Source organism: Asterias rubens, chromosome 3, assembly GCF_902459465.1.
Source record: "Asterias rubens chromosome 3, eAstRub1.3, whole genome shotgun sequence".
Classification (NCBI taxonomy): Eukaryota; Metazoa; Echinodermata; class Asteroidea; order Forcipulatida; family Asteriidae; genus Asterias; species Asterias rubens.
This window is the reverse complement of record NC_047064.1, coordinates 11,789,110-11,813,549: the sequence shown is the minus strand read 5'-3', so window position 1 is coordinate 11,813,549 and position 24,440 is coordinate 11,789,110. Positions and strand designations below refer to the sequence as shown.

Genomic DNA, 24,440 nt, shown 5'->3' with positions numbered 1-24,440 from the left:
ACCGGAAAAAATTCCTTCGGTTCAACCGGCGCGGTTCTTCATTAGACGGTGCAACACTCGTACCATATCTTTCATCACTATGCGCAATCGCTGGTCGGTGTGGATTGGTACATGTAGGATGATTCATCCGAATCAACCGAGGTGATCCCGTTGCTGTGTCCGGGTCTTGTTCCGGTCTTACCAATGACTAAACTAAATTTGGGAGGCCTCACAGGCATGGATTTAGTAGTATGGCCCGATGCTTTACCGGTGGCCAGAAACCCTTTAGGCATGACAACTTACAACTTGGCCCAATTTCATGGCTGTGCTAAAGAATTGGCGCTTATGGAAGCGGGAAATTCTGTGCTTAAATCAAGCCCATTTCACAGATTAGCAAGGAATTTCGGCTTCGTGCTTGCATACTCAATGTAACTAGGCATTCTCGATTACACAGCTAGCCCAGAAATTTGGCGCTTGCACGTAAGGAGAGAATGGTGAGCGAAAGTGCAGAATTTTGCGGTAAGCAGAGCCTTAAAATTGGGCCCTGACGTTATTTAGCACCCCTATAGATGGCATCTATTGTTTTAAGGCTTTAATCATTGGAGTAGAACAACCATTCATGGTGACTTGGGAGTGTGCTCAGTTTAATGTGGGTCATTCAAAATGTGGGCTTCACTGGCAAGTTTTAACTAGAAGTGAAATTTCAAACAACTTTTTATTTGAACCAAAAGTCAAGGTCAAATAGGGTGCTATCAAGGAAGTGTTTGCTGACCTGTCCAAAGACGTGTTGATTGTAAACATCCATCATGTGGTTCATGAGTTATAATTTTTCTGCGATTTTTTTACTGGGGAATTAGAGGGTATCGACAAGTTCTTTAACGGCCGTTTAAAACAGGCAGGGTCATTGCCGTGTGATAAAGGCCCGAGCCGAAGGCGCCCGCATCGCCCGTAACAAGAAATGTCTTGCACTAAGACTAACTGGTTATAAACAGAGTCCAGCTGGTCATTATCAACAGTTTAAACACCCCCATGTGCTCTCCACCAATAGGAATAGCGAAACTGTCTGAGGTATTTATGAATGTTGACTTAATGTAATTCAAAACATGTGGCATCATCATCAATTTTAAAAACCATGTATTTTGACACCTGACAACGTCATCATTATTTCATGACAGCTGTGCTGTCTTCACATTGATGTTCAAATGCCGATGAGTTTCAAGGTGCAATTCAATTACAGTCTCGCATTATATTCCAGAGAAAAATTCAGTGGAACAAGGAGAACAGAAAATTAAAACGGAACAAAAACGAGATGTGTTCGTGCTCATATTATTGCACGAACACCTAAAAAAGTACCAAGGAGGTGCTTCTGGACAATACTGCTCCACATCTAATGACATCATCATGACGTCACTCTTATGTTCACTTTGCTGATTGGTAATATACATTTTTCTGTTCACTTTTTGAGATAAAAATGTCAGAAAATTAAGAAGAAAAAAGAAAAAAAAGAATTACTGTTAAATTAAAGTTTTTCGCCCTGCTGCACTACCATAATAGCCAATTACCTTAGTAAAAATGTTTTTCATAGCCATGAGGAATCCTTGCCGATTGTTAAGTCCAAGCTTGTTGTTTTCATTATTGCCACATGCTAGTAAACAGCCCACATCTGTCAGAAACATTGTACCGTCCACTCCACATTTAACATCACGCACAAAAACTTGTCCAACACTCACTTCCTTTGGTTCACAGCTTTGGAAAAAAAAAAAAAGATATTACTTTAAACTAAAATATGAATTTAAAGAAAGGATTATGTAATGTAGATTATTGTGATTACAAACTCAAGAAAGATTTTGAACAGCAGTCTTTGTCAGACGTTTTGGGGCATATTTATCAGGATACAGACTTAATGTCTTTTGTGTGTAAGGAATTGACAAACTGATAACTTGTGCATTTGCCTTTGAACTTATAACATAGGCCCCAACTGTTTTTTTTTTATAAGACAATAAGTACAGGAACAAACAACGGTGAAAGGCCTGTTGTTTCGGCCCTAGCAGAGTCTTTTATTTGCTAAATGACAATGCAACACACATGCACTGGTATAAAAGTCAAGTGGAAATACATGAATAGAGAGAGAAAGAGGGGGGGAGTACCTGGAAAAAGCAAGTTATATAAAAACAACAAAAGAATTATTGGACAATGATGAAAATGCTAGTACATGGCTATTTGATGCCTGTATCACCTAGTTAGTAAAACAGTAGTATGAGTTGCACATTACGTGATCAAGTATTTGCTCCTTAATAAAAATCAGATGGTCAGCCAATTTTGTTTCGCTTTGGCCACAAAATGTCAACAGTTTACGGTCAATTTTAGACCTTTATGAGGAACAATCAATATGCGTTTGAATAAAGAAGAGGTAAGCTGTTTTGAACAGGAATGTTAAGTAAAAGGAGGGGGAAAATGCAAATTGAGTGCGAAAAACAAGCCATCAATGTGATGATTTTCTCCCATCAGCTTACATTTTAAGTATAATTGTGATAATAAAAAACTTGGATTTCAGAGTAACAGCACACATACAATTGACAAATATAATTAACTATAAATTACGAAAAACATTTTATTTGACAACTTATGTTGGTCGGCAATGTATGCCAGTGTGATGGACTAGTCTTTTTCTTCATAGCGCCCGTCTCTCTTCATTTCAAGCAAGTCAACAGTGGCAGCGCCAAAAGGGAAAAAACATAAATTCAATCGCTAAGACGCCCTCATACTGGTCTTAAGTTAGGAATGGTTTTGGCTGTTTTCAAGGTAATTAGAACACATCAAACCCTTCTTATCTGTTGTGAAATCGTTTCTAGGATGGATCTGCTGATTCTTCTTATCACTTAGAACGAGAAACTTGTCCTAATTTGGGACCAAGTTAGGACAAGTTTCTCGTCCTAATTGATAAGAAGAATCTGCAGATGTGTAAACAAGGAGTTCCATCGTGTAGAGTTCACAGCGCAAGCACTCACTATGTTATGCTTCAATTGTTCCAAACACTGTGCAAAAAAGGCATACTGAAATTATTCATGCTCAAAATCTCTTTTTTTCCAGAGTTAATATTTAGTACTTCCCAATTTTAGACCTTTGTATTTTTGGTAGACAAACAAGGATGTTGAGAGATCGATAGGCTGCCAACATAGTATTTGGAATGGGAGAGTTATATAGTTTGAGATTCTAGTATGCCATAGTCCAATGTATAGTTAACGGCCATGGTTTGGATGATTCACAGTGAACAAAGGTTACATTTTCCTGAAAGAGAAAATAAATTGTGCATTTTATGAGAACATTTGTTGTCTTTACTTGTTGTAGTTTCATTGTAACAAAGATACTCTAAAACAGAAAAGCAAAGCAATATTTAAGTAGTTCACAATGGGTAAGCATGGAGAAAACTGTTTTAACTATGAGTGGTGAGAGGTTTGAAAGAAGTATTAATATTTCCTAGAAATTCACCATACTTACTGGTCTTCTTCATCACCAAGTCCCAGCTGCCCATATTTACCAGAGCCCCAAGAGAACACTTCACCATCAGCTCCAACAGCAACCACATGGTAAGGTCCACATGAAATAGCTGTCACATCAACACTTAACCATACCATTAAAGGACAAAAATTTAGTTATTATTACAAAGAATGGACAAACTGCCACCATTGTCCATCATTACAATTGGCTCAATTGGTGATTAGTCGGAGTGTCACAAGATTCCGTTGCAAATTTATGGCTATATTAGATGTTAAATTTGCATCGGGGATAAAGAATATTAATTTTGGTTTTTACCCATACATCGATGTGTGTTAGCACTGTATACTCAGTCTATTATATCGTTGCGGTACCCGCTGCCAAAACATAGGATTCGAACTGCCTCTAGCTGCCGGGCAACCTCGGTAGTCTAGTTGGTAAGACACTGCTCTAGAATTGCAAGGGTCGTGGGTTCGAATCCCACTCGAGTAACATGCCTGTGATATTTTTTTCACAGGACACGGGAAAGTCCTGGGCGCTATGAACTCCCAGCTTGCGGGTCTCGCCGTGAGCTTAGGAGGGGTTGGGAGCCAGACATCAAAGTGCATGTTTGTCATCGTGGGTTTGTCGGTCGGTACACCTGGTGTCAATTCCGTTATTTCTTATAATCGCAACGTTCCAATGTAATGCTCTGCACAAGGACGCTTTTGAATCCCTCAAGATTCCCTTCACCCCCCCCCCCCCCCCCGAGATAAAAAAATCTTTCACTGTGAATAACAGGGCCCATTGTTCAGTTTCATCTGTTTAGCAGAAAATACTGCTTACAAAATTTCTTTACTATTTAAAAATTTAGTTAGGCACCAGCCACAAGTTTTCAAATTTAATTTAATTTTGGCTGGTAATTAGTTTCTGCTATGCAATACTATTTTGTGATAAGCAAATTTTTGTGCCACTATACAGGCTTTATGAAATTGGGTCCTGGCACGTAACGCCATGATCGCATTCCAAACTGCATCATGGCTATGCGGTAGTAGGCCTAGTTTATTGGGGCCAGGAACGTTTATTGACTTGTCACTGTCCCATCATATTCTGGGTTTGATTTCTTTGTTTTCTTCATGACGATCTTTGGATGTACGTCGAAGCACGAAGGTCTACCTCCATCGTCGAAGGATTTGCCTGCTCCGTATATTTATGCTGGTTGTTTATAATACATGTACATGTACATGGATAGACTGGATCCTTATGCTGCGTCATAGTAAAACGTTGCTATAAACAAAGCACCAGTCTTTGTCACCAAGATGTATACGCTGGCCTTTTACCGCTTTGGGTTTTTTAAAATCATTTTTTGCTAGCTAAACATAAACATGTATACGCTGGCCTTTTACCGATTTGGTTTTTTTTAAATAATTTTTTGCTAATTACGTGACATTTTGATGATTTTGTTTTACAGCAACCATCTATACAAACATTATTTATGATTCTACACCCCTAAATTGCGTAAATGGTGAGCCGGTGTGTCCCTTTAAATCCAACACCTTACTATATAAGCACCGTGGTTATATTTCGTTAGTCAAGTCAGGGTTACAATGTGACAACGGTATTTTTTTCCCAAGGAAAACAATAACTCAAGAAGCTCCAAAAAGTTCTGAATGAATAAAAAGTAGTAATAACATCTTCTTAATTCCGTATGAATAAACATATTCTTTTACTGTAAAGTATTTACTTTATGCTTCGGACTCTTAACAAAAGGTTTCCTTTGTATTACAACTCCTATTCACGTTTGATTTAACAGAAATCTACAAGTAAGCCATAAACTTTTATTCTTTTTACAGTTTGATGAAATTGACTCATCTGGATCCAAAGAATCAAAGCAAAACTGTTTTGTTAAGCTGCTGGAACGTCATAGTGACCAAAGCACAATAATTACCAACAATTAAAGTGGAGCAGGAGAGTGCTATAAAGAGAACACGAGAGCTGAATATGAGCATAGCTGCTTAACTTAAACTTAAGCGTTTAAATAATAATATGCCCCACATTCTATTGAACTGCATTTCAATGTTTCAAGAATTACTTCCTCTAATTGTATGAACAATATGCCTCGTATAATGGTCGAGGCATACATTTCTGAGAAGGAAAACAGAATTGGTATATCTTTAAAAAAGCTTGCTTTATTTAAACAAACCCAAAACACTCTGCATGAGTCTATCTGGTATTTCAGTGATGTCTTTCCTTAGGACTTAAAAATCTATCTTGTTAGGAACATTTATAAACACTGTCATTTCTTCCGACATGTCTGTGTCCAAGGTAGCCTCTGGGAAAAATGACCAGTAATCATGTACTTACTTGCATTTTGTATTAATTTCTACCGTGTCCAAGGTAGCTCTAGAGGTACCTTGAAAAATGACCAGTACTTACTAGCATTGTGTAGTATTTTCTACCGTGTCCAAGGTAGCTCTAGAGGTACCTTGAAAAATGACCAGTACTTACTAGCATTGTGTAGTATTTTCTACCGTGTCCAAGGTAGCTCTAGAGGTACCTTGAAAAATGACCAGTACTTACTAGCATTGTGTAGTATTTTCTACCGTGTCCAAGGTAGCTCTAGAGGTACCTTGAAAAATGACCAGTACTTACTAGCATTGTGTAGTATTTTCTACCGTGTCCAAGGTAGCTCTAGAGGTACCTTGAAAAATGACCAGTACTTACTAGCATTGTGTAGTATTTTCTACCGTGTCCAAGGTAGCTCTAGAGGTACCTTGAAAAATGACCAGTACTTACTAGCATTGTGTAGTATTTTCTACCGTGTCCAAGGTAGCTCTAGAGGTACCTTGAAAAATGACCAGTACTTACTAGCATTGTGTAGTATTTTCTACCGTGTCCAAGGTAGCTCTAGAGGTACCTTGAAAAATGACCAGTACTTACTAGCATTGTGTAGTATTTTCTACCGTGTCCAAGGTAGCTCTAGAGGTACCTTGAAAAATGACCAGTACTTACTTGCATTTTGTATTATTTTCTACCGTGTCCAAGGTAGCTCTAGAGGTACCTTGAAAAATGACCAGTACTTACTAGCATTGTGTAGTATTTTCTCCTTTTTATTCATATGGATGTAAGTAAGTGCTAAACAGAAAAGAATTTACTTTTCATTAAAAGTAGACACTTTTAGCATTTTAGTAAATACTTTCCAGTAAAAGCTTTTACTTCCTTTTATTCATATAGATGGTAGTGAACACTTGGAATTTTCAAGTCAAAGAATATACTATGTTTTGTTCATACAACCTAATGGGTCGTATAAATAAAAACTAGTATTACTAAAAAGACCCATGCCAGTGTTTCACAACAGAAACAATATACAAATTGTTTATATTTATACTGAGGATTTATACTGAGGATAAAATAAAATCGTTTGTATAAAACCGTTTTTATCAGTAAAGCAAGCTTTTTTTAAAGATATAAAGCATTTGTTTTCTTCTCAAAAATGAATGCCTCTAATATTAAGTCTTATTGTTAATAAAATCAGAGGAAGTATTTGTTTAAATAATTAAATGCATTTCATCAATAGAATGTTGTTCAGAATTATTATTAAAACTTTTAAGTTTAAATTAAATAGCTATTCTCATATTTAGCTCTCATCTTCTCTGTATAGCACTATTCTGCTCCACTTTAACTTTGATATGAAATTTCAGAAGCTTAAAAAAAACCTTTTGATTCTTGGGGTCCAGATGAGTCGTCTTCATCAAAATGTTGTCAGAATAAAAATCCCATGGCCAACTTGAAGATTTCTATGTTTCTGTTAAATGAAATGCTGCTTGGGCGAGGGGTGTGTGTGTGTGTGTGCATACGTAGACGTGAATTGGAGTTGTAATACAAAGGAAACTTTATGTGCCATTCAGCCATGGCAGACAGCCTGATATCAGAAGTATTTACTCCAAAGCATTAAGTGAATACTTTGAAGTAAAATAGCAAGTTTATTCATACGGAAACTAGAAGATGCTTTGACTGAATGCTTCTACTTGGAAATTTATGCTTTTACTTTTTGCTAGTACTTGTCAGTATTTACTACTTTTTATTCATACGACCCATTGTACTTCCTTTTATTCATATGGATGGTAGTAAACACTTAAGAAAATACTTGTTTTTATACAAACAAAATAAAAAACCTACGATCTAGCAGGTCGGTCTGGAAAAAAAAATACTGCTTTGAAGCAGTTAAGTATGAATACTATTTAAATGACAATGAACTGAAAGCAGCATCTTCTCAATCAAATGAGTGAAATTCTTTTTTCATCGTAAAGATGAACCATAACATCCTGCATAACTTAGAAACGTGCATTTTACAAATCATTTGTACTTTAGTTGGCTTTAATAATTTGGACAACTTTTGTTTGAACTTTGTTTTACCTGAGCAAAGCTTCAATCAAACGAGGTCTTGAAGCACTACTCCAGTCCCCATGGCCAAGACAGCCATTACTACCATCTCCACATGTCATGACAATGCCATTGTCACTTCCAAACACACTGAAGCCATCGCCACAACATGTCCTGAAAAACAGCAAAATACACTTGACAAACAGATACCGAAATTTCCTGCAGATAAAACGCGTCTTATCTGACCTCCAAAGGTAAAAAGAAATTACTTGTGGAGCCCCACTTGTGTAGGCTGCTGCGGCATGATCCTGCATAGTACTTAACCATTTCAAGAGGCACGTATATAAACAACGTAAATTCAGTACTATAAAGGGAACCTTTCATTCATCTTGTCTACACTAAGTGAATGTTGCAGTCAACCATTTTAAAGATAATCAGAACTATGAAGGGAGGCTTTTAAGCAGGGAAAACACTGTTATCAAACTATAGAGTTACTGCAAGCATTAACGACAGTTAAAGGCAGTGGACATTATTGGTAATTGTCAAAGACTAGCCTTCACAGTTGGTGTATCTCATCATATGCATAAAATAACAAACCTGTGAAAATTTGAGCTCAATTGGTCATCGAACTTGCGAGATAATAATGAAAGAAAAAAACACCCTTGTCACATGAAGTTGTGTGCGTTTAGATGGTTGATTTCGAGACCTCAAGTTCTAAACCTGAGGTCTCGAAATCAAATTCGTGGAAAATTACTTCTTTCTCGAAAACTATGGCACTTCAGAGGGAGCCGTTTCTCACAATGTTTTATACCATCAACCTCTCCCCATTACTCGTCCCCAAGTAAGGTTTTATGCTAATAATTATTTTGAGTAATTACCAATAGTGTCCACTGCCTTTAAATTATAAATGTCATAAAATTACTGACTTTTGCCTACATAGTTTTCTGTAAAGTAATGTGCCTTTAAGTTTCAGGTTATTCTTAATAGCTCCTTTGAGATTGACATTGGTAAGGCTTACTGGAGTGTACAGGTTTAGTAATCCCTTGTTCTTGATCACAGGTAATTCAGGTATGGATGTTTTAGGTTATGGCATCTTCTTTACTACATGTATATGGACCATTTGTAAGTCTGAAATTTGGACCCTGATATTTCCATAAATGAAAGCTATTTTGTTTATCTATAAATTGTAATAAACTAAGAGGTACCTAGCAAGATATCATGCACAATTTTGACGGCCCATGCCTTTCAAATAAATCAAATTAGACGATTTTGAGTCCCTAACGTAAGCATTTTTGACAGACCTCAACAACCTCTTAGATAATTGAGGTATTTAAATGATCAAATGTTCATATTTGCAGGGGCATTTATTTATCTTTTGAATGTGCAGGTGGTGGGGGATGTTGACAAATAATTTAACAGCAAAAGACAATCAAAGTCCGACATTTATATATATAAAAAAAATAATAAAACTTGTAATTTTCCTTTCGTCATTTTTCTTTGTAAAAATATCAACAAAAAGAAACATGTGAATTTTTTGTTTTTTAAACATTCACTAAGTTCGAAAAAAAGTCAATAAAAACACGTTTAAATAATAATTATTTCGTAACAATGATTGCTGCGATACCTGGTCAACTATCAGAGTAATCAGTGTTTCAAATCCCCAGTGATGTAATTTTTCCTTGGCTGTCAATGTTTTCTGCGCGGTGTTCACGAATTCACCGATCGGCCTGTAAGTTAACCTTTGACACAAGACCGCTTGTAGTCAGGCACCCTCAGTGTTTTCACGGAACACACGATAAGCACATGTTTTTCTGCACGTTCTTATACTTGTGCAGAATAAATCTGTCAAGAAAATAACGAGAGGCATTTACTAGCGTTCGACAATCCATCGGACAGCATCAGATGAAAAACCAAAACGTCTTTCAGATGATTTGCAACGGAAATACTTTCTTCAGAACACTAGTTTTCAGAAACTAAATCAATTTTTTTGTTACTTAAAATCCGTAAAAAATTACATTCGAAACTGATGTTTTTCCCCTTAAAAAAAAAATGGGCGCTTGACAAAGTTTTTATTTTTGATAGATTTTAGGTATGAGAGGCTACAATAATCAGAGAAATTACAGCCAAACAACATATTTATTGATTATACTGCTATTCAGTGCATTTTGAGTCAAGAATTCCCACCCCAAACTATGTTTATTAATCAATATTAATTTTGAATGGTGTTCTCTTGCTATAGTTCCAAGAAATATTATTTGATTTGCTATAGACAATTGAGAAAGTTGTGACAGAGATGCGCTGTATTCAAAATACGGTAATTTAGTTCAAAGTTTCTCAAGAAGGGCCATAGTCAATCATATTATTATGTTGTGTTCATTATTACAAACTCTAATGTTTAGATATTAATCAGTATTCCCCAAGATGTCAAAGGAACAGCCGATGTTGCCGAAGTTAAAGCAAATCCAGTTGACGATACATCAGGGCCAGACAGTGAAGTCGGCAGAGCTGGACTTTTGTGTTTAATGAGTTTGCATTGAGAATGCAACTTCGATAGCTCCAAAGCCACTTGGAGCAAGTGAACACTGGTTTGTATGTCTAGCTACAAGAGTAGTATACACATAATGAATGATTATGAGTGCAATGGTGCGAATATGTTCATGAGTTGAAAGATGGAATGGAACATTCCAGCTTTCAACGAATGAACATTTTCGCACCATTGCACGAATGAAAAACATTCATTATTTGTTTTATATAACATCCAAGTAGATCTTTGTCATTTTGATTGAAAGATACAACTTTCAAAACAAACAAAGCGTAGGCCTACAATTTTTAATTGTAGAAGCCGAATGCTAGTAACTTTACTAATATGCCTTGCAGTAACACTGCTGCGTTACCAAAGACGCGCACGCAGTGATGTTTTTACTCAGCTTTTTCGTTCCATCCGAAAAGTACCATTGCACGCTGGCAGCGTGCAATGGTACTTTTCGGATGGAACGAAAAAGCACGGTGAGTGACTCAGCGTGTATTGGTACTTTTATTTGCTATCACGTGACGGACAATCCTCCAATCAAATGGCAAGGATCTGCTTGGGTGTTATATAATACATTATAATGGGCTGCATACATGTAGTTGGCTAAGAGCTGACTTAATGTTATTGAGATGAAGGGAAGGTGTTGTACACAAGGGTTTGAGACTGATTAGTTGTTTTTAATTTTATTTGAATTTCGAATTGCATATTTTCTAATTGCTTACAGTTCAGTGGATTGTTGTTGAATTTAACATTGTAAAATGAATGAATAGCGTTGGAAACAAAATAAAATTTGGGATTGAATTCATAAGTTATGTAGAGTAGAATTATTTGGAATTGAATATACATGAAGTGTTGAGATAAGTAAAATTTTGATTGATTTTATCAAAGTATTGGAGTAGGCTTTAGAATAAAAAATCAAAGTGTTTTATTTTTGTGTGTGACATTGAAGTTCAGCTGACAATAATCTCACCTTAGAATTGACTTCCCTCTTAGTGATTGTATAACTTCTGGGCAACTACGCATTTTGAGATCTCCATGTCCAAGTTGACCTTTTAATCCTTCGCCCCAAGAATAAACATCACTTTCAAATGTAACTACAATGATGTGCGTTCGGCTTACAGCAACCTACATGTACAAACGATAGAAAATTGCAATCCATAGCTCTGTTAACAATTTCTAGAAAATATCAATTATTTTACAAATACAAAGTCAACTGAAGCGTCCAATCTTCAGAGGGATTTAAATTTTGTAAACCTTTGATATTTAAAAAAAACCAAGCTGAAACAAAAATTAAGCTGAAATTTTTACCAGGTGTATTTTCAGCGGGTCTAACATACAGTACATGTAGGTCTACCAAAAGGTCATAAACTCATGTTTTCCAGTCTCGTTTAGGCCTATAACCTGTTCTAATGTTTTCCAGTTTTGCGCGGGTCCCACTTATAGTGGCTGTATCCCCGTTCTTACGGTTTGATTTTCCCCAGGTCGGTTTCCCATATCCCATATCTTCATAGTTCCTTTTCACTGTTTCACAGCCCTGATCGTTCTCTCCGTCATTTGTTTGGCCGGCCGTTTCCCCCGTTCCCTCATTCCACAGGCGTACCACTGTGTGCCCCTCCCTGATCTGGCGCCTCCGTCCCCGTGATCCCGTGCGTGTTTGTTCTTTGCATGCACTCTTTGCCGGCCCATAAACACAAGTTGTCCCATTCCGCGCGGGTTTTCCGCTAGTGGTTCTTTCTCTGTTTCGTGTATTTTTCCCTGTTCAGTTTATTTTGTTCAGCTACCCATGTCATCATTGGTCCCCCCTTTTTTTTTTCCCTTTTCCGTATTAATTCCCCCTTTTAATTTGTACCCGTCATTTTTGCCGTCATTTGTGCTCTTATAACCCCCAGCAGCTACGTCGTGCTTTGGTTTTTATCCCGTGCATTGTTCTTTGCTTCCACTGTACGCGCGAGGTTACTGGACGCTCGCACTATGACTGTGAAATCACAAAGTACGCCTGACGGGTATAAACAACACAGACCTCCAGGCCTGACAACCCTAGGGTAACCAACCCGAAGTTACTACACGCTCGTGCTTTGACTGTGTTGTCACAAACAACACAACCCCCCAGGTACCCACAGGTACCCCGAAATTGACCCTGGGACGCATCATTTCAGCAGTGTGCGGGCGCCACTTGACGTGAAAACAATGGTGGCGCCCTGAAAACATTGGTGGCGTCCATGCGATTTAAGCGTCTGTGACGCCACAAACAACACATTCCCCCAACCCACGGGTACCCCAAAATTTACCCAGGACGCATCAATTCAGCAGGGTGCGGGCACCACTTGACGTGAAAACAACATGGCGGAGCCCGTGTGATCAGACCAGCGCAACCTTGTCCTCGAGGGGGCGAGGTAACCCAGTGCAAGTAGATAGTCGGATATTGCAGCGCCATGGGTTGGAAGTTGGTCTTTACTTTAATTATATAAATTATGTCCCATCAAGTCGGAAACAAAAACTGCCTCACCTGCACCTAAACAGCATTCTTATGTGCAAGACGGTTAAAATAATCCACAGATGATGTCAATATCAAGGTAACATAGATTTTTAAATATTTTCAAACATAATCTCTTTTGAAGATTATTGCCAATATATTTTCCAGTAAGATGCACATTTGTTCAAGCCTGAAATCATGTTACAAGTCTGATTTGCTTACCTGTCTTATTTTTATTTTGGCAGGAAGGTCCACAGGAATAACATCAAAGTTTCCAATATTGAATCTGTATAACACTGACCTGAAAATATCAAAATACGTTCAAATAAATAAAAAAATCTAAAATTAATGACACATTTTTTTTTTTTGGCACCACTTAAAGCTATTGGCGACTATACAAAAACTAGATGTTAAGCATAAACACGTCTTCCGGAGGAGGGGAGCTGTGTAGTGAAAATACCCCTTTTCACTACAATTTTACAGCTGTATTGTTCAGTGTTCAGCTTCCTCCCCTGTGGAGGACATGGACTAGTCCAGGTCAGCGACTGTTGGGATTGACAGCTTGTTTCTTATCAGTTTGTGTGCCTTTATCAAATCGGAATCACAGAAGAATATTCCGGAGTTTGTAAGGGGAGACCTTACCAGTGGCTGAACAATGCCAGAATCGGTAAACACAGTTACACCAAACACGATATTCTACGAGAGTGTTCAAACGATGTCATGTGTTTGTGCACGAAAAGTGTGGTTTTACATTGCCCTCATTGTAATGTTCTGCTGCTAATATTTTCAATAAAAATCTTCTGAAGAAGCTGTAAATCCCTTTATTTTCCCCCTTTAATTATTTGATTAGAAGGGGTAGCTGTCAGCTAGAGTCAGAGCGCAAAATCCATGGCGCGTGAGCTCGCTCAAACCTCAGTAATTTACGTAGTCTAACCATACTCTCAAAAGAAACCTTTTTTGTAGTAGAATACTGGAAATATCAAACAGCAAGTGTGATTTAAATCATTGGGTCGTATGAATAAAGAGTAGTAATTACTGGCAAAAAGGTCGTTTTCCTAATTGCCATGATAAATACACTTCATGAAACCATGTTTGCAAAATTTCACGGTGTCTGTTTTACAAGTTTATTCGTAAGAATCTAAGAAAAAGGTGAGGTAATTGTATACCATTCTGTATTGTCCAGCCAGTATTGTCTTCGGCATTTATTATCGTGTGTCTTCAGGCCCGCAGGTTCGTCGTAGTCCCAATTCTGGCTCAAACTGATAGGGTTCCAACCCCCAAATTTCCTCAGATTCCACTTCAGAGTCATCCTCATCAAATGGAGATGATTAACAATACAACAGTTCAGGGCTTGCATTTGATACTTCTTCATAATCGAGTTCGCTTTCAGACGTTGTCATGCTTTATTTTTACTGTGGCTGTGCGTTGTTGTTGTGTGCATGTGTGGTGTGATAGCACATGTCCTCCCATGTACTACACGGCAGGTCCACGGCACAGTAAACAGTCGTTTTGGTTATCTCCCACGTCCAGTGACATCGCCTTCAGAGCCTTTCTCAAAATGCACCAGACGGCTTTTGTTTGAGTTTTGGCTGTGCGCAGGCAGACCCAAAGCACTTTTTCATAATTTTTTTTCTCAGAATTTCTACTAGTAAATATACAATGTTTAAAATGGTGAAAATTTTTTGCACCATTTTGTATGGTCTTTAAACAAAGATATTTTTAGCATTTTAGTAAATACTTTCAAGTAAAAGCTTTTATTTCCTTTTATTCATATGGATGGTAGTAAACACTTTAATGTTTCAAGTAAAAGAAAATACTAGTTTTTATTCATACGACCCATTGTATTGGTGTGCTGCATGGACCAACTATATTTAACTATTAATTCTGTACCAGCAGCCACAAATTCTCTTCAGTTTGCCCCACAATATTCTGTTTTAGATGCATTTTCTACTAATAACTTTCAATCCTCATTTTCGTTTTATAAATATAAGAGGGCCCAGGTCTCAGCCTTAGTTTAGGTAATTTTGTATGTAGGGTTTTAAGCAGTGGCTGGAAGTAAAAGCCATCCCAAAAACTGTGGTTCGTTTCTTTAATCGTTTGTTGCGCCACAGCTACGCTACAGTAGGAAAGTATTGGATGGTTAAAACAATTTGTATGATCAACACAATTAATTTTGAAATGAGATCACCGCATCAGATCATATTGGATCATAACAAAATGCGACATACTGCATAATATAATTGTCTTTCCAAATCGTGATGATTGAGATCACCTAGGACAAGACAAACACCACGCTCTGTTAAGATGCTTTGTTCACTCTAAAGAACTTCAAGAAACAATGAACTCCATATCGAAGCTCATATCGTGATCACTCTAATAATAATAATAATAATAATAATAATAATAATAATAATAATAATAATAAGACTTGTAATGCGCACATATCCACCCTGCTGGGTGTTCAAGGCGCAGTAAAACCAAAAACAAAAACAAAACACAACAGAAAGAAAAATAGACACAACAAAATTAGTCATTGAAAACCTGTGACATAAGATAAGTTTTGAGAAGAGACTTGAATTTTTTGGTACAAAGACAAGATCGAAGATTAAGTGGTAGAGAGTTCCAGATGCGTGGCGCGGCTGAAGAAAAAGACCTGTCACCCCATGAGTGTCGAGACTTGGGTTCAATGAGGAGAAGCATGGAACTTGATCGAAGATTCCTTGATGGAGTGTAAACTTGAAGCAGTTCAGAAATATAGTGGGGAGCCTTGCCATTAAGAGCTTTGTGGACAATGAGCATCAGCTTGAAGATGATTCATTGAGAGATAGGGAGCCAGTGTAGGTAGTTGTTTCAGAATGGGGGTGATAGAACAGGATTTTCTAGACAGTGTCACAATGCGGGCAGCAGTATTTTGGAGCCGTTGAAGTCGGGAAATCTGGTTGTTAGGAAGACTGTAGAGAAGAGCCTTGCCGTTGTCAAGACGAGAAGCAACAAATGCGTGAATGACCTTTTCAGTGGCACTTTTGTCCAAGTACTTGCGAATCTTACCTATATTCCTGATGTGATATGATGATAAACGAACAATGTTGTTGATGTGTGGCTGAAGTGTCATCGATGAATCAAAAATAACCCCTAAGTTCCGAGCTTTCAGTGAGGGAGCTATCCGAGCATCCCCGATGGAGATGTATGGCACTGAAACCTTAGTTAATTGAAGGAACTCTGTCTTATCATCATTTAACTTCAGGAAGTTTTGTTGTGTCCAACGTCGAATCTCTTGGATGCATTTCTCAAGTCTTGCAATAGATGCATTGGCGTTTTCTTGAGATTTAAACGTGATATATAGCTGAGTGTCGTCTGCTTACACATGGTAATTCAGATTAAATTTCAGGATGATGTCACAAATCGGTAAAGTGTATAGCGTAAACCACTAAGGGCCGAGTACCGATCCCTGTGGCACAGAGTAGTTCAAAACAACACGGTCGGATATCGCGGTGCCAATACATACATGCTGAGTTCTATTGTAGAGATACGATTTGCACCATGCTAGGGCTGTGTCCTCTATGCCAATGTGATTCTGGAGCCGAGAGAGAAGGATGTTGTGTTCAACAGTGTCAAAAGCAGCACTCAAGTCTAGCAGGACTAGTGCTGTAAGTTTACCATTGTCCATTGCAGAGAGAATATCATTGCTCACACGGACTAGTGCAGCCTCGGTCCCATGGAAAGGCTTGAATGCCGACTGGAACACGTCGAACAGGCTGAAAGTATGAATGTGCTCAGAAATATGTGATGAAACTACTTGTTCGATGACTTTTCCAAGATATTTTAAGTTTGCAACCGATCTGTAGTTTTTGAATATCTCCTTGTCCAGGTTTGGTTTCTTGATGAGCGGCCTGATGTAGGAAACTTTGAGGCTATCGGGGAAACAACCGGAACTGAGAGATTCGTTTACAAGCTTAGTTGGATCCAGCTCACAGGATTTTGAAGGAGATTTCATAATAACCCTTTGAATCTCTGCAACAGTGGCAGGCTCAAATACAGATAGTCTACACTCTGGTTGAAGTTGTGGCAATGTCTGCGGCACGTTGTAAGGGACTGATGAAAATGATACACGGATGTCTGAAATCTTGGTGACAAAGAATTTCTGGAACTCATTTGCTAAGTCCTGGTCATTGTAAGTGGATGGAAGGACAGGGGTTTTGGGTTTGAGCAACAACTTACCAATTATCTTGAAGAGCTTCTTTTGATTTCCTGAGGGTTCTTGTACTTGAGATGAATAATGGATGATTTTTGCCTGGTTGATCAAATTCCTAACTACTTTACATTTGTTGTTGTTGTATTGCCAATTTGCCATTTTTCCGCCACTTCCAGATCTTTCTCGCTGTACGAATATCATCATTGAACCAGGAGACTTCAGTTTGGACCTTGACTGATCTCGTTTTCCAAGGTGCGTATTTATCCAAGATGTCACTGACTGTACTCTCATATTGGCTGACATAGGAATCCAAGCAGTCGCCATCAACTTCTAGATTTGCTAAATGGGTGCCTATGTCGCGGAACACTTCGGGAGGATTCACATGTTTCCATTGTCGGCTCTTTATAGTAACGGTTGGGACTTTGGGCTTGCACAGACTCAAGTTACACATGACTGCATAATGGTCTGATAATCCAGGTAGAATAACAAAGTTTGAGACAATTGGTGGGGAGATTTCACGAGTTATGACATGGTCCAGGCAATGACCGAGACGATGAGTCGGCTCCTTGATATGCTGGGTAAGACCAAAAGCCTGAAGTAGATGCTTAAACTGGTTTGCATTGGTGTTGTGGATGTCATCAACATGAATGTTAAAGTCGCCGGTGATGATGATTTCCGATGGATGAAGCAGATATTCCAAAATCAAATTCTCAAACTCCCTTAGAAAACTTGAGAAAGTCACATGTTGGCCGTTTGAATCTCTTTCAGGTCTGTATACAATGACAAGGCGAACAGATTTAGAGTTTCCAGAAACTTCAGCATGAACTCTCGATCCTCATCGTGAAAAACATTGTGACCACAGTCACATCCTATCGCAACAGAGTTCATGATCAATATATTGGAAGGTATCAACCCAAAAGTATCGATCAAACTGTCCAAAATCACAATGATTGTGTCACATCGAGACTCAATCATGGACTCAATTTGGACAATCCTATCTAAACAATGATTGTCTGAACCAGATCATGACAGATCATGTCACCTGAAATTAAAGCAGGAAGTGAGTGTGAAAAAAGACTTTCGGCATAGTGCTTTGGTAATTTTGTAAGTGAGAGTAGTTAAAAAGTCCTAACACTTCATGAGCATGAGGCTACATTAGAAACCAATTTGCAGTGAGTAATGACTACTAGAATATGCAGTGGACAATTGTTTCTTTTAAGGCTTTCAAAATGTTGCCACAATTTAAGCATGTAAAAAAACCATAGCCCCTTACAACTGAGACACTTGTGATTACATTTAAATATTTTCAAATACCTTGCTCTTTGTCTTTTGCTTTGTTCTTTTTCAGCAGTATGTAAATCCTCTTCAACATCTGCAACTGTGGCTTCTTCATCATACTTCCTCATCAGAAGTGGTAGCTGTGCTAATGCAAGTTCATTGGCAGATGGTCTATAATCAGCTTCCCGCTGAAGTAAGTCTTGCACTAATGTTTTGAATTCAATGCTGTAGTTCCCCTTCACAGGAGTAAACTGACCCTATAGGTGGAAAATTAAGTGGACAATTTTCATTTTAATTTTTTTCTCAAAGGTGCTCTGAGCAAAATTCACATTACAACTATTTGTTTTATATGTGGTGGAAGCAATGCTCAGAACACCTCTCGTCTTGTTTTTGTTTTAATATACTTTTGTTAGGTGCTTGGAACACTGCTTGGAACAACTCTTGATCTAGTTTTGTTTTAATTGTATAACTTCTCGGATTCTTCTTCTGTTAAAAAAGAGCCAAGATGTCGTGATGACATTGTCACAAACCATTCATTTTGTGGTAACTACCTTGAGGCCTTGCATAAGGCGCTTTATAAATACTATTTTATTATTTTTTTAAATTATTATTATTATTATTATTACTATAAGGTGGACCTGACTCCAACTTGGTGACTGACCCACCCTGATATGATCTAATTTCTAGGCACATAATAGATCAGGACCCCTTGTCTTCTTAATGCAGCCCTGCGATCGCCTACACAATCCAAGTGAGTACTCATGGTAAGGTTGACAGACCAAATGGGGAGCACTGTGAAATCATAGCAAGTTCCAATTTAGAAAATTTACAAACAATAAAAATATTGTCCTCTGTTTGTTTTTATGTTTTGAAACCTCACCTTCATTATCTTGTTGACTAATGCAGGTAAGTTGGTTCCTTCAAACGTTTTCTGTAAACACGCCATTTCATAGAGTATACAACCAAGGGCCCAGATATCCGACTTCTCATTGTATGGTTTACCTTCGCACTACAAAACAAAAAAGAAAACGGTTTGAATTCCAATATATCTTGACATTAAATACAACAGCGTAACAGTACTAATTCTGGAATTGGTTTTGCTATAAGTTACTCTATTAACTTCTACATGACTACATTTTACTTACTATCTCTGGTGATATGTAATAAGGTGTTCCAAGAACAGTACTAGCCCCACGATTGTTTGAAGACATGACTTTAGAGATACCAAAGTCTCCGATTTTGACAATTCCTTCCTTTGTTAAGAAGACATTTGCAGTTTTCATATCCCTAGAAAGAACACACCAAAAGAACTGTTAAAAAAAGGCTGGGCTTTACAAAACAAACAATTTAGATCACAATTAGTTCTAATTTGTTGACATGCATAAAAATAAACATCCTTGATTCTTTTATATGCTTTGTCTTAGTGTTGTATCGAAGAATTTAAAAAACACATTTCACACCTTTACAAAAGATAATAAGTTAATAAATAACAAATTGTTGACCTATTTTGAATGAATAGCTCTGATCAATCTTTCCAAAGTGACTGTTGCTTAGATGCTTTTCTTCCAAGTTTACAGTGATTCTCTATTCTAATAAATAATATAATTTATTTTCTACAAGGACAGCACGTATAGCTTGCTCCTTTTTCTCTATATCATCGTCAGGCCATCTTGTCAGATGATGCCTGCAGAGTTCGTCCTACAGCACGGGTGTGCCTTCGTGCACGTCGCTACTCCTGGCTCTGGGCCCATGAATCTTGTATACATGCCCGCCCAGTGCAATGTCGGACAAGCTGTCGCCAGGCAGGCCGGTCTTTGGCCAGGCATACCCAATCAGCTGGTATGCCCGCTGCTTTTATGGTCCTTTTTACTACAGTCGACTCCCATTATTACGAGCTCGCATATTACGAGGTTCCGGTTACTACAAGGTTTTTTGCGGGTCCCGAACTGCCCCATGCGTGTTTCAATGCATTAAAATATTGATTATACGAGCACGGTAGTAGCGAGAACATGGTTATAACAAGGTACTTTGGGCGACCCATTACAAGCAAAACATTGTTAAAAATCCTTTTCTAACGAGAACAATTCAAAAACCAACAAAGGAAATACCTGTACAGCCTGTCAAGTCGTTATTTGTGGCTTTTAAGACATACAATAGAGGTATAAGTGGACGCTACGCTAGCAAGACTAATCCGAAACCAAGAGTCACGAGTCAGCAAGCAAGGTTGTTAATTACAGACAATGGTGGGATTGGGAGGTTTGCATGGTTCAAACAATGGAGAAATCTTTAGAAAAGATACTGATCCACTGAGTTTATAAGCGCATTATGCATTTTCAGAAGAAAAAAACCACCAGCAACTTACAAGCAAAAACTAGTTGCGTGATCAATAGGTGTTTACCAATGAAAATAAAGATTCTATTTTGTGTTAACTGCTTGCTGCGACTAGGTGTATTGCACACGTACGTACACATATGCATGAGCAATATACAAAAAACACGGAACAGCAAGATCTTCCCTGGTATCGTGAGTTAGCAATGAACCATCTATTATTACACTAGTGGTCACCAATGAAAATCCAGCTTTTATTTTATTGACTGCTACGGCCGAAGTTTTTCACAATATAATTGCAGCAGCAAGATTTTCCCTGGTATCTCACAGTAGCAATGAACCATCCAGCATTATACAGGTGGTTACCGATGAAAACTCAGACTCTATTTGTTGCATTGGCAATAAACTGCCGGCGACCAAAGTTTACCGAGGGAAACCTCCCAAAACAAGAACGCAAGTTAAAATCTCACACATTTTTTCAATCTTGTAAAATGTAAACTGATTTTAAAATTGAATTTAAAACTAAACTAACTTAATTAAAACAGTTTTATTAGCCTAATTTTGTGCTTGTTTGTGCAGTATATCACACACTTCTCTATGCACACAGTAGTCCATTGCAGCTCCGCCATGCATCTGTGTACACGTGCGGCCATTATGCACGCACTTTGTGCATGGTTCAATGATTATTACCGCGATCGGATACAACGAGGTTCGGATAATACAAGGAAAACGGGCCAGTCCGGCGGACCTCATATTAACGGGAGTCGACTGTACATCTTTGTAGTGGAGTGCCCACGGCTGCGCTTCCCTAGAGACTGCACATTCCACTATATCTTACCATTTTTGATAATCTTTCAAGGCAGTTTTTGTGTTTTTTGATCGCATTGGTAGAGCCCCGCCAGTCGCGATAGTCTGACCAGGGTTAATTTGAGCAGGCATTGTATACCCCACCTTTTCTAGGGGCGTCCTCGAATTGAGGCAGGCAGTGCTATCTCTGGAAAAAGCTGCCTGGTCACTCAGACAGGACCGAATGTCGCCTCTGCTCAGGGTTGACGAGCAAACGACCATCACATCTGGGCCACCCACGTGTGGGAGTCAAGCCAAAAGCTCCCAGCCGCTCAAGCCTGCTGTCGTCGGCTACCACACCATTGCCGCGGGACTTCCTCTGCTGACTTGGCACACAAATCAGACCTCAGGGTGGATGTCAGTCGCCGTGGGGTCCTCTCGGCTTTCCCAGTGTAACCCCGGGTGGAAAGGCAGGTGCCGATACGACCCGACACTGGTGCTGCTGCGGGGGTTGCCGGAAGGGAACCGCGCTGCGGCGTCCTCAACTGCCTAAAGGGGCCCAGCCCTAGTGGTGACTGTTGCCGTAGAGTCGATATGCCGACTGATGGTGCTATACATATCCACTATTCCTGCTGCCAAATAGCTTTGATGGGTTACCATGGCTAACGAGCCTCACCTGCCCGGGTTTGGCAGTAGGAGTTTGACTAGGAGAGGCTGTTGGAGAAGCTCACCATCTGGGACATTTCATAGGTGTGAAGTGGCTCATTACATTCACACATTCCCGGTCAATCCTAGCCCTTAAGACCCCCCCCCCCCCACTATATATATAGCTGATATAAAGAAAGTAAATGTAAGATTAAACAAAAAAACTTGGACACCATCTGTCGCTGAGTCAAGTTCATTTGAGTGTAATCAGAAATGCTTCTTTTGTACCTTCAACCTCCATTTTTTCAACAGTATTTTGGATTCACTGAAACAAATATTAGTGTGAAATAAGTGAAACAAAATATTACTAACTGAAATAAACAATTTTATCATCTTTCAGACCAATTTCAGACCAATTTGAATTAACAAAATGGGTATGTTCATACAGCGTACTAAGTTAGACCCGAACCGGTCCACTTTTACAAAATGCTCACATATTGGTGCAAGGGTGAAAAAAAAAAATACTCCTCATCCCATATGAAAATTAAACATTACTTTTATGTCTCAGTGCTTAGAAACCCTGTATTAAGCACTATATAAACGCATGTTATTATTATTTACTAGCGGTGCAGTTCCACCGTCCCTCACTGCCCCTTCCCTCTCCCTGTCCCGCGTGCTCAAAAGCCTGCCCCCATTCTCCATGATCCTGTCCCATAGCAACAGTTAAATAAAAGGTGCCATTCCCCCGTCCCCCTACCCCTTCCCGTCCCACGTGCTCTAAAGCCTGCCTCCATTCTCCCCGTCCCATACGCCTCTCTTATTTATTTATGCATGACGTATTAATTCTTACCCAAAATGAGGCTATTGGCGCAGCCACTGTACTGTACGCGCGTGCGGCCCATAGCAACACTTCTTTGTTTGCATTGTGCGCGTGCTACCCATAGTAACAGTTAAAACGGCGTACAAAACCCCACAAATTTTGCAATTTTTTGGCTCATAAATCTGTCAAATAAAAATGGATTTTGTTCAACAATAGATGAGTGTCAAGACGAAGTCAGCTCCTTTCTTCCATGTAAATTTGGCGAGGTTTGATGCGGTATCCAGGGAGGAGATCCAATAACATACAAACACACACACACAGGCGTGTTCTCTTTGTTCTCCCATTGTTTGGACATTTTATTTTTCAGACGTCCCCATTGGTTATGTACACAAAATCTACCGAAGACTGTCCCCGGTGTGACTTTATCCTGGATCCCTTTTGTTAAAGTCCTCGTTTATCAATAGTACACATGCCCACACACACACGCAGACAGACATGAATCGGCTATTTATAAAGAGATTATGAAAAAGTTTATTTTATGCTATCTACGATACATCCTATAGAGCCGGATCCAGACTATGGATCTGAGGCGCTAAAGGGGAGATGTTTTTTAATGGACAGAATTCTACGTGGGATGTGGGCTGTGCTGAGGAGTGCTATCTTCTGGACTAAGTTGATGCTTATGATGCCAGGGATACGCTCGGTGAGTTTCGCCAGTCCTAGTTCCAAAGCTCAGATGATCACTGGAATTGTCTCGGTCTTCATACTCCACATTCTGCTAATCTCGATCTCAAGGTCTTTGTATTTAGACAGCTTCTCGGTAACTTTAATTGAGGTGTTTCGTTGAGAAGGTATGGACACATCAATTAGTATACACCTCTATTATTATTATTTTTTTTATTATTATTATTATTATTATTTCATTTTATCACAGCATGCAAAAGAAAGATCTCATTTTCCTTTGTGCCGGTAACTCCTCGAGCCGGGCTACGTCCCGTAGCCTTAGATCTCAAGGGTCTTTCTCAGGATCCTCGCTGTTCCCAAAAGCGCTGCCTTCTGTAATAGATCTACCCTCACATTTGTCCCTATTTCATCTAGATGTTTCCCCAGTGTTTTGGGAATGGTGCCAAGTGCTCCAACCACCACGGGGACTACTTTTACCTTTACCTGCCAAATCTTACGAAGTTCCCTGGCCAGGTCCTGGTACTTCTCGATCTTTTCCATCTCCTTCGCAGCTACCCTTATATCACCTGGCACCGCTATGTCAATGAGATGACACATCTTCTTCGTCTTATCTAATAGCACAACATCCGGACGCCTATGTTGTATAACATGATCGGTCTGAATGTTAAAGTCCCATAGGATCTTGACCTGGTCGTTCTCTACAACTTTCTCCGGAACATGGTCGTACCATTTCGCAAGTACTTTGACACCATACTTCTTACACAGATCCCAGTGAATCACCTTGGCCAGCTTGTCATGTCTTCCTTTGTACTCCGTCTGGGCCATCTTACTGCATTCGCTAACAATATGAAATACAGTCTCCTCTGCT

The 24,440-nt window shown here is 38.9% G+C and overlaps 1 protein-coding gene across 2 annotated transcripts in view; it reads right to left on the bottom strand.

The window, feature by feature from the left end:
• The window catches only part of LOC117287883 (serine/threonine-protein kinase Nek8-like), a 77,917-nt gene that overhangs the window by 30,446 nt on the left and 23,031 nt on the right, over window positions 1–24,440 (bottom strand). For both annotated transcript variants that reach the window (XM_033768477.1, XM_033768478.1), the window contains 8 exons: window positions 19,455–19,596; window positions 19,190–19,318; window positions 18,346–18,566; window positions 13,062–13,140; window positions 11,337–11,491; window positions 7,870–8,010; window positions 3,478–3,600; window positions 1,542–1,725 (listed from right to left, as the gene is read on the bottom strand). In XM_033768477.1, coding sequence (XP_033624368.1) covers window positions 1,542–1,725; window positions 3,478–3,600; window positions 7,870–8,010; window positions 11,337–11,491; window positions 13,062–13,140; window positions 18,346–18,566; window positions 19,190–19,318; window positions 19,455–19,596 — 1,174 coding nt within the window. The remainder of the gene's footprint in view (window positions 1–1,541; window positions 1,726–3,477; window positions 3,601–7,869; window positions 8,011–11,336; window positions 11,492–13,061; window positions 13,141–18,345; window positions 18,567–19,189; window positions 19,319–19,454; window positions 19,597–24,440) is intronic.